The sequence below is a fragment of the Archocentrus centrarchus genome, chromosome 23, assembly GCF_007364275.1.
Source record: "Archocentrus centrarchus isolate MPI-CPG fArcCen1 chromosome 23, fArcCen1, whole genome shotgun sequence".
In the NCBI taxonomy this organism is placed as follows: Eukaryota; Metazoa; Chordata; class Actinopteri; order Cichliformes; family Cichlidae; genus Archocentrus; species Archocentrus centrarchus.
The window spans coordinates 13,368,560-13,379,432 of NC_044368.1; the positions used below are offsets into that span (position 1 = coordinate 13,368,560).

The following is a 10,873-nucleotide window of genomic DNA, read 5'->3' on the forward strand; positions in this document are numbered from 1 at the left end:
TTGTTAGGTACATCTGTTCAACTGTCTGTTAACACAAATATCTAATCAGCCAATCACATGGCATCAACTCAGTGTATTTATGTATGTAGACATGGTCAAGACACCCTCCTGAAGTTCAAACGGAACATCAGAATGGGGAAGAAAGGTGATTTAAGTGACCCTGAACCTGTCAGCCCAGCTGGTGTGGGAGACTGCTGATCTACTGTGATTCTCTCATTCAACCATCTCTGGAGTTTACAGAAAATGGTCCACAATAGAGAAAATATCCAGTGAACAGCAGTTATCTGGGTGAAAATGCCTTTTTGATGCCAGAGGTCAGGAGATTAGCCAGGCAAGAGTAAAATAAATAACCACTCATTAAAACCATACAGAAGAGTGAAAATACTGAATGCACAACAGGTTAAACCTAAAAGCAGATGGGCTATAGCAACAGAAGAGCACACCAGATGCTGCTCCTATCAGCTAAGAGCAGGAAACTGATGCTGCCATTCACACAGGTTCACCATGACAGAAGACTGGAAAAAACATTGCCTGGTCTGATGAGTCTCATATACATCAGTACAAATACTTGGGAACTGTCACTGATGACAGTTGATTTGAACAGCATGCTGATGTGGCGTGTAAAAAAAAAAAAAAAAAAAAAAAAAGTCCACCAACAGCTGCATTTCCTTTGCAAAGTGTGCTGTTTTAATGTTGATTGTATTTTTCTGAGAATGTTTTACAAATATTTTATTGAATCTGTTTTTTCACTTTCATCAGTTGCTATGGCCTTAACATAAAAAAACAACCAAAAACAAAAAAAAAAAAGGCAGGGGCACCAGGGTGGCTCAGTGGTAGAGCAGGTGACGACATACATGCCACAATGGATGTATGCAGGTTCGAGTCTCAGCCTGCGCCCCCCACCGCATGCCCATACTGTGACAAAAATTACAAACAGGTATTATGGTGTGTTGAATCTATAGATGTGTTTCCTCTGTAAACTGAAAGACTCTATAGTATATTTACCTATTGCCTTTCAATATTACCCTTTTCCTGCTGGTTATGATCCACAGCTACTTGTAAGAGCAGCAAGAAAATTTAAATTAGCCGATTTCTCTATATTCTCTGTATGCATCTTAAAGTTGTTTAATACAAGTGAATTTCAAGTAATGAATCTTGTGTGCACAAAATAACTGTCACAGGCTGTTAGGTGCTTTGTAGAAAAACAGTTACTTATAGTCTAGCAACATCCAGCCCAGATGCATCATCCTGTTGAACACGACGGTTCCTTGAATCAGTTTTATTACAACAGTCACCGAGACATTTTATGGGCAGTAGTATGACTTCTGAAGTCAGAATGTGGAAAAAATTCTCAGAATGAAGGTCCATCCCTTTGGAATAACACTATTCTCCCTGAATACAATACTTTGTTCAGAGGTCACGCATGTCGAAATATTCCCCTAAAAAAAGAAAAGAAAAAAAGAATGGAGGCCTTTTATCAAGCCCAGGGTTAAGTAAACTTCACATGCTTGAACATGAAGTCAGTTCTGTATTTCTACCATTGCATTTAAAAAAAGATTTCAAGAAAGAAACAATTTTGGTTTGCCTTGTTGACAAATCAGAACCAGAGTATATGTGCATAATATTACTAAACATTTGCTTAGTAGCCACTTACATGGATGAACAAAAATTAAGTTCTTTAAAAACAAAAATCCCATAGTAACAAAAGCTACAGTAAATGGTGGTATTATCATCTACACTTAATGCTAATTACAGGTGTAATGTGCAACATTCAGCTTCGTCCGCGTCTGTCTTCTCCACAACGGAACAGCTGAGATAACGAGAAGAGGGCGTAGCAAATTGCGAACAAAAGAGTAAATAATAAAAATGAAGCATCATTTTCTGATTGTTGTTTAGAGGGTACCCACGGTGAAACAAAGAAACACCACGAGTCTGCGGGAAGGCGCTGCGTTGCCAATTTCGTGACATTTCATCCTGTTATCTTTGGCCACTCTGCTTTACCTACGGGCCCTTGGAGAAACAGATTCACAGACATTCACAACACAGATGGAGAGCACAGGAGAGAGATGGAGCCTTGTAATGTTATCAAGTTTCCCCACCCTCAAACCCAGCAAACGTTTATTGGCTGGGACTTAAACACCCACCGCCTGAGGGCTGCAGCCCAGAAACCCCCTGAGCACAGCAAAATATGAAGAAAAACTACAAGCAGAGGAAAGGGTCTCTGCAAAGCATTACACCAGCACAGACTTCCAGGAGGTTGCACGAGGTGACTGAATTCTTGTATATTTACTTTTATCTGGTTATAAAACATAATCAGTCAGCAATGTTGCATGTGAATTATCTAAACAACAAGAAGAAAAAAAAAAACCTGATAAAAATTATCCTCCCATAACTGCAGCTGTAAGGGTGAAAATCTGAGAAAAAAAAAAAGGGAAAGTCCAAGATAGACAATATTCAAATATGGGGATTGTATGTAAATGCAGTTGTTTGTAAATGCGATCAAACCTCTGCAGTGCAAGACGAGGAATTTCAGGAGTTATAATGTGCTTTCCTTTCTGCATTCACAGTATTTTGTTTAGCTCTCGTACATTCATAATATGAATGGGTGCGTTTACCATTTGCATCATTAAAACTGTTGGAAAAGTCGATTACACTTTGTAAAGCGGTTAAACTCGTAACAAAATAACTTAAATACCTCACAAATAACATGTTTTCACAAAATACAAGAATGAAACATTTACAAATGGTTCACAAAAGATTTTTTTTTTTTTTTTTTTAAGACATCTACAACAGATAAACATTTTAATTGAGATATATCCATATTTCACTGGCGTGTTTTGGAAGTTAATCATTCAAATACAGTCAACTGTTATTGAAATACTAACCAGCCTCTGTAGATGAGGCTACGTAGCCTGCGGTCTAGAAGGATTCTTAGCCTGTTGATTCATAAGGATCTGTGGACATCAGTCGTGTTTGTAAGTGGCATTTCCTCCAGCCTACGGCCAGTTCTTTTGTGACGAGAACAAGCCCTCCTTATGCTTCTCACTGAGCTCATCCGTCCATCCATCTATCAGTCCCTATCTCCCTCACTTTCCCTTGTCCTGTCTGCACTGTCTCTTGCGCCGTCTCTGACACATGCACTACAAGAGCGCTCACACTCGGGGAGTCATGTTCTCATGACTGAACATGATTGACCCAGTGAATAAGGCATTAAAACCTCTAACACACTCACTGTGGCTGAGCAGCAGCTATAGATCACTGGGCAACGGCTTTGAAAATACAATGACTGGATTCAAAGTGCCTCTGGCGATGGCTATCTGCCATCTGGTCAGATCTTTGATACACAAAGTAGGACACTTGTTGAACTGCTCAGCGTGTTGTTTGTGAGTAGCAGGTTTGTAATTTGTGACAGATCGCAGAACATAATACAACAACAACAAGTACAGGACAAGCTGTATTAGCTGAAATGCAGCAACAGCATTTCAGCTGTTTCCTTTCAGATGACATTAATATGACTGCACTTCTTTTACTGCTTGTAGAAATCAGGATACAGGAGCAGGTTGTTGTGAAGCAGTGAAATGGCAGTCTTGGCTACCGCCCGGACACAGTCAACAAGTCGATGACATGTGATGATAATAGGATTATAAGCTCCAGCGGTTTTTTTATTTTTATTGCAGCTCCGAAGTGAAGCACAGCCCCCTTAAAGATATTAGTTCAGAGTGTGAGGAGAGAAAAAAAAAAACAAAAGCTGAACCTGGTCTTCACAAAATAGGTCAGCCAAAACCAGTTAACCACCACCCAAGGCAAGAAAATGTGTTTTGCCAGGCATTTTGAAAGATAACCAGCTACCAAAAAAAGCGCCGGGGGAATTTTGTGGTACACCTGCCACCACAGTAGATGAGTTTGCTCCTGTACAGTAGCTGTGGACCCTGCACTCAGATATGTGAAAGCAGAGGAGACCACTCATTTATCCAGCTGACTGGAGAGTGAGTTGGTATGCTGCTGTCCATTTTTTTTTTTTCCTTCATTAATCGTGCTTCATCCACTTTCATGTTCAGCGATCGCCTCCCTCTCTGGCTGAGCGTCAGCAGCGTGGGTGAGTGTTTGAAGTGGGATGGAGATAGACACAGTTGGGATCATGTCAGAAGGTTCCATTTGGCTATTTTCAGTGTTGCACACTGGTAAACGCCTTCCAGACTTGACCTAAAAATTAAAAGAAAAAGGAAAAAAAAAAAGAAAAAAGAACACAGCCTGTGTTTGTCATACAGTTATATATGACAAAGTAAATCTCAAAAGTGGGTTTCATTATATTAACGGAGTCTCGGATTACTACTGAATATTTGATGAGCTGTTAACTTTACAACGATTTCCTTCCTGGAAGTGCTCAGTATAATGAGGGCACATTAACAGCCAGGCTTTTTTAGTCTAACCCACAAAGACCAGCAGGCACAAGACTCAAGTCTTCATTCACTTACCAACCACACCATGAGAGCAACACAAGCTATGAAGGGGATGAGAACCAAAAGCAGGGGAGATCTCCTCGACCAAGCCTGCCCGCGATTCTCCTCCTGGACCCCTGCAAGGAGATGATTATTGACAATGTTACCAACTGCAGATCAATCCTCTTATTGAATGTGTGAGAGGACTCTGGTAGAAATCAATCTTAGTTAAAGCCAAGGATCAGTCATTTCAATAATATTTCTTCTGTGTGGTCATATAATGACTTTAAAAAATAAAAGCTTTTGGATTATGTAGCTCCTTTAACTATACATGCTGTCTATATGCTTAAGGCTGCATATCTGATATCTGTCCACACCTGGATTCTTGACCCTAAATTAATGCCTACTGTCCAATAAGCTAAGCATCCATTCAAAATTAAAACTTTAAATGCAAGTGAGGAATGTACCTGGTGTTTGTTCAGTACTAAGGCATGGTGGTGGCTCACAGGAGAAGTCAGGTGTTCCTTGAGCAGCAGTATGTAAGAAGTCTCTGATGTAGTCAAAGTAAGGACCTGTCAGTAAGCTCTGTTCCTGATAGTGACACTGGAAGCTCTGCATCGCCGTTTCCTGTGGGAAATCAGACAACAAGCCAACCTTAAATATCTCAGTTATTCAATTAAATGTTCCTGAAAACAGTCCTGCACTGTCCAAGTTATTAGATTATTCTGCCCAACACCAAGCTGCAGCCCTTATTTGCAAAGTAGCCATTTAGCTGTGTTTACACATGCCCCGTAGCCCTGAATTCTTCTAGATGTTACCCGATGGAGGTTTACACGAGAGTGCAGGTGTCCAAAGGTCTGCCAACACCCTAGTTCGAAGTAAACGCAACGCTGCATCAATAAATTAATAGCACAGCTAAGTTTGACTTTACAGCAAGTAAATGTGCACCATGTCCCGCCACATGTGCACACTGCTCTGGCAGCACCAGAGTAGTTTTCAGCAGTAAGAGTGCTATAGGTGAGAAAACTGCACATCTTTCTACACGAGCGGTTGAAGATCTTTTAACTTCAATTCAAGCAATGTTCGCAGTGAAGAAGCATTCACCAAAGTTTCTGATTACCCACCAGCCGGTCGTGGTCAAAGGTGAAGCGTAAACTTTTGAGCATTGCAATGAAAAGGAGTATGTTGTCTTTGTTGGAGGAGATGGTGCCAAACATGTTGGCCAGCTTCCGAAGGCTTTGCTCCAATGGATAGATATTTAACACCACCCAGCACGTGCCAGCCTGAAGATGGAGAGAAATCTATGAGCAACTTTGATTCAACTTAAATGTGATATTTGATTCTCTCACATTGCCTTATACATACCACTTCTTTGGGAATGTAACTAACAGGAATCTCATAATCATAGGGGATATTCTGCTTCTATAGAGGAATTAATGACAGGGGAGGATTTTTACTACAAATGATCAGGAACGGAAGCTCTTACAGAGATAACGATACAGCACAAAAGAGAAGTTCAGGTTACAGCATACTGTAAATGTGATATGCATCAATCCTGTAGTAACTCACCAACACTGGGAGCTTGTTCACATCATCAGTTATTGGTGATCCAAATTTTCCAGAGCAAAGATTCAAACCTGTTACCAGACTCAGGAGGAGACAAGGTGTTTTCAAGATCTGGGGGTGAAATGTATAAACGTCACACAGTCCACATTACATAAGGTACAGTATTTGACATCTAGTGTGGTGTTTAGCTGTTGCGAAGCATCGATTTACTCTAAAGTGAAAGTTGACCAGGGAAACCACTACACTTTGTTTGAGGGAAGTGTGGTTGTATTACAGGATAATCAATTTCCTCCCTCAGTTAAAGGTGAGGGTTCTGATGTCTTTACCAAGCATAAAAGCTCTTAAATAACAGGCTGGACATCATATTGGGACTAGAAATGGAGCTTCAGTCAATTAGTGGATCCACAGAAACAATCTTTTATTTGGTCTGTTAACTATTTTAATAATGCAGCTTATCCAACATTAACTTCCCCTCATTTTGTCAATATTATGGTAAATTTTAGATACTTAGGGCTTAAACTGTCAGTGGAGTAAAATGCAAATGACAACCCCCCCTCCTGTCTGACCAACAAACTAATCAGCAAATAAACCAATTGTTAGTTTCAGGTATGACAAAGTACATTTTATCCTTATATACATTTAAAAAAAAAAAAATGAAAAAAAAAAATCAATATTTACCCTCTTATCGTTTCATGTTACTGCCTTGTGAAGAGTGCTGCTGCAGCTTTATATGCAGCAGTTCCTGTAGACCTCTTAAAATTCACATGCTACTTAAATGCAGCTCCAAAAAGGAGCGTGCTTCACAATGTGGACTTTTATTTTTGAATAAGTCCTGTAATGTTATTTAATTGTACTAATTCCTTTATCTGTTTCACATTTATTAACTAAAACACGAAAGTCTGTAGAAATCCAGAAGTTGCGGCATTTTATAACATGTAAATAGCTGATAAAGGACAAAGAATGCAGAAAAATAATATAATCTAATATTCTTGTTAAATAAGCACAGATAAGAAAAAGCAGTGCCAGTTTAGAAGTCTATAGTTATACATATCTAGACTGTTAAAAACATTAAAGAAATAAGACATACTTACTTTCTTCCTCATATGGAGAAAGAATCCCAAATTTCTCAAATCCAGTGCATGAAATTCCGTGTTTTCAGTCCAAAGACAGAGCTCATCTCTATGTGTCTGTGGGTGTAATGTCCAAGCGTGTAGTGAAACTTGAGGATGGGCCGGCAGTCTGCTTTCACTTCAGACAAACTGGTGGACTTCTGACGTGGTGGAGTGGCCGCCTACAGGCTGAGTCATTATGTCGCACACTGACGCTGTCTGAGACTTTTCCATAAACTCCCACATATCAATTTGTTCATCAGTATAAAGTGGGTGCTTGTTCTCTCGAGAGAATATTTCGCTTAGAATATGTCAAGGTTATTCCTCAAGCTGTTGTTTGGAAAGTGAAAATCAGATGAGGTAGTTGAGGCATTCAGCCATGCTCTTTGATGCTTTTTTTTTTTTGCTATAACCTATTACAGTAAATTCATTATTTTGCACACCCTTTGGTTCAAAGACGCATCTACTGCGCATATAGATGTTTAGTTGCATAAGCCACTCATGACGTGCATTTGGATATACAGCATTTCAGGTCAGAATTTCATGTGCGGACTTGTGTAAATATACTGCAGTTAAAGGCCAATCTCTAACCACAGGGACACGGCCAGTTGATGACAGTGTAATGATATTTTGATTTGAGGTTTCAATGATATTTTTAACTGCAGCTCCAAACTGAATTACCACCTGAATGGAAGGGGAAAAGGAGGAGGAAGAAAAAAAAAAAAAAAAAAGAATCTGGTCTTTCCAAAATAGGCCAGACAAACGCATTTACACACCAGCTAAGATACTTTTTTTTTTTAAAGCTATCCAGCCACTAATTTCTCCATTTGTGCATCCTCCTGCCTCTGACCCAGAAATCATGAATATAATTAAAGCTTGCCAGAAGAGTGATGAGTGAAGATGCTCAGGTGTGCCTCCTGTGGGTAAGTCTTTCCACCTGTGATGTTTAACAGGAGTGACAGGGCTCCTGGAATATACAAACTAAGGCAAATAAGTAGTCCTTTTGTATTTAAAAGCATTTGTTATTCAAAGTGATCTGCACAGTCACTTTTCTCAGTTTGACAAATAAGTGTGCATGCTGTCATGTTTTGCCATATAAAAGTATAAGTATCATGAACACCAATATGACAATACAGCAGTAGGCTATAGGAAAGCAAGAGATTATTCAGCCATGCCTCATTTAATTCACATTGCTTTAAAATGACAACTCTGAAGCAAAGTGGTCTCATTTCGTTGCCTTGGCTCCTCTCTCCTTTTCCCCTTGGTTCCTTTGCTCAGATGCAAAGGTGGTGAGGAGAAAAGTGAAAAATATCACTGCATTATTGTAGCATTCTTGCTTTGGTCATCTTTCATACAGTGGCTCCAGTCTATGCAGTGAAACCAGAGGAGAATCAGACCACTCATTTATTCAGCAGGCTCATGCCAATAACAGAAGAACCTGGAGAGCGAGTCGTACTGCCGTCCAATTTTTTTCCCTCTTATTAATCATGCTTCAGATAGGCAGGCGCAGTTTGGCTCGTATTAGTAGGTTGCATTTGAATATTTTCAGTGGTGCAGGTCTGTAAACGCCTTTGAGACCTGGCCTGGGAGGGAAAAAAAGGAAAAAAAGGAAAAAAAAAAAGGCACAAAGCCTGAATAATGTTTATCATACAAATATAAATGGCAAAATAAAACTCAGAAGAGGGCTTCATTTCAATAACAGCCTCGAAGTACTGTTGAATTTTTGATGAGCTGTTAACTTTACAAGAACTGCCTTCCTGGAAGTGCCAACTAAAATGCTAAGACACATTACAAAATAGGCTTATTAGACCTGCCCACACACACAACAGTCAGTATAGTTGAAGTAGTTAAGGGAAGTTTTAGCACTAAGGACAACTCTTTAGAAGGGGCCCAAAAGCAAGAGAAACCCTAATTTGGGGATATGTACCCAGACACCATCCTCTCTGCACGGTTAAAAAGAACCAGCACAGTTATGAAGATTAAGAAGTCATTGTGGTCCAGTGCTTTCTCAGTTTGCATTACTGACCATTTCTGCACTAATGCAGTTACCTGCCTGAACAGCTGAAAGGCAAGAGTGCTGTTGGAGAAGTTTTAAACAGCATACAGAGTTTCGAGCTTAATGCTTCTGCCATTGCACATCAAGATATCCTATATAAAGCATTTCCTAATAGGCATTAAACTCAAAAGGAGGAAGGTGATTAGTTTTGCTTGTATTTGCATAAACTGGTGGACAAATGAAATTGTTGACTCAGTCCATCCATTTTCTTCCGCTTATCCGGGGATGGGTTGCGGGGGCAGCTGCCTAAGCAGACCCGACTCAACAGGGCTTGTAGTAAATTAAGTAAAACGGTAACAATTTGATGAGACATTGTAGAATAGATTAATTTTTGTCAGCATGAGGAAAATTGATTGTAAGATTTCACTCACCAGCCACACTAAAACAGCAACACAAGCTGTAAAGGGGATGACAACAAAGAGCAAGAGTGTCCACTTTCCCGAGTTGTCCTCTTCCCAAACCTCTGCAAGAAGGGAAATGTTGGAAATGTGAGCGACAACAGTTTATAAATTAAAGATTATAAAAATGTGACAGTGGGCAGGCCAATCCCATTGATTTTTTTTATTTATTCAACTTTTTTTTGGGGTACTTAAAGAGATTGCCCCAGAAATTCACATTTTTAATGGGAAATATGAAACATGTACAGCACAGCCCCCTTCTTTTACACATGTTTGATCATGTGGTTCCTTTACTGCATATTTTCCCTCTATGTTACAGTCAGTGTCTAGGTCCTATACAAAGCTGTTTTAGCACCTAAAAATCAGTAAACTACTTAAGTTGCTTGTAGTTTTTAAAGCATATTTTAAAAAATTAATTTAAATGCAAGTGAATATTGTACCTGGCGTTTGTTGAGTCATAAGGCATTGTGGTGGCTGGGACGTTCCTTGAGTAGCAGCAGCAGCAGTAGTATGTGTTGGTTGAGTACTGGGGCATGGTGGTGCCACGCACGAGAAATCAAATATTTCTCGATCAGCTAACCGCAAGAAATTTCCCAAGTAGTCAAAGTAAGGACCAGACTGTAAGCGCTGTTCCTGAAAGTGGCAATCATAGTCCTGCATTATCATTTCCTGTGGGAATCAGAACATAAGTCCACTTGAAATAATGAAATTATACAATTAAGCGTGCAAAAACAAATCATATCTAATACTTCTGCCTAAAACCGAGCTGCAGTGTTTTCTTGCACAGCAACCCAGTGTGCTTCAACAAATTACATCCAAACCGTATTTAATATAAATCTAATATAAATCAGAAATGCATGAATGAGGTTGAGGATTACCCACCAGTTTCATATGATCCAGCTTCACCCGTACGCTTTGGAGCGCTATAATAAAGATGAGCAGGCTCTCTCTGTTGGTTGATTTTTCCCCAAACATGCTGGACAGTCTCTCAAGACTTTCCTCCAGCGGGTAGAGATTTAACGTCATCCAGCAAGTGCCAGCCTGGAGATTCACATCCAAAAATCATAAACAACTTTTGTTAAAATTAAAGGGGAAAGCAAAAAAAAAATTAAAAAGTGCCGTGTTTCGTTTACCTGTTTCACCATTTTATACGTACCACATCTTTGGGAATTGAACTAAGAGGAATCTCATAGTCATTGGGAAAATTCTGCTTCTACAGTGGAAATAGTGGTTTTTAATTATCATCAAGGCTGCCAGCTCTTAATATACAGCATGTATGAACAGGACATGTGGCAACACAGCATT

At 39.6% G+C, this 10,873-nt stretch overlaps 1 protein-coding gene across 1 annotated transcript; it reads right to left on the reverse strand.

Moving 5' to 3' along the window:
* Window positions 1-2,818: 2,818 nt before the first annotated feature.
* On the reverse strand, window positions 2,819-7,210 carry LOC115773718 (uncharacterized). Its single transcript, XM_030720597.1, has 7 exons — window positions 7,097-7,210; window positions 6,009-6,116; window positions 5,805-5,861; window positions 5,564-5,722; window positions 4,907-5,066; window positions 4,476-4,576; window positions 2,819-4,203 (listed from the first exon to the last, which is right to left on the reverse strand). The coding sequence occupies exons 1-7, from the start codon at window positions 7,106-7,108 to the stop codon at window positions 4,039-4,041; spliced, it is 762 nt and encodes a 253-aa protein (XP_030576457.1). The 5' UTR covers window positions 7,109-7,210; the 3' UTR covers window positions 2,819-4,038.
* Window positions 7,211-10,873: the final 3,663 nt, after the last annotated feature.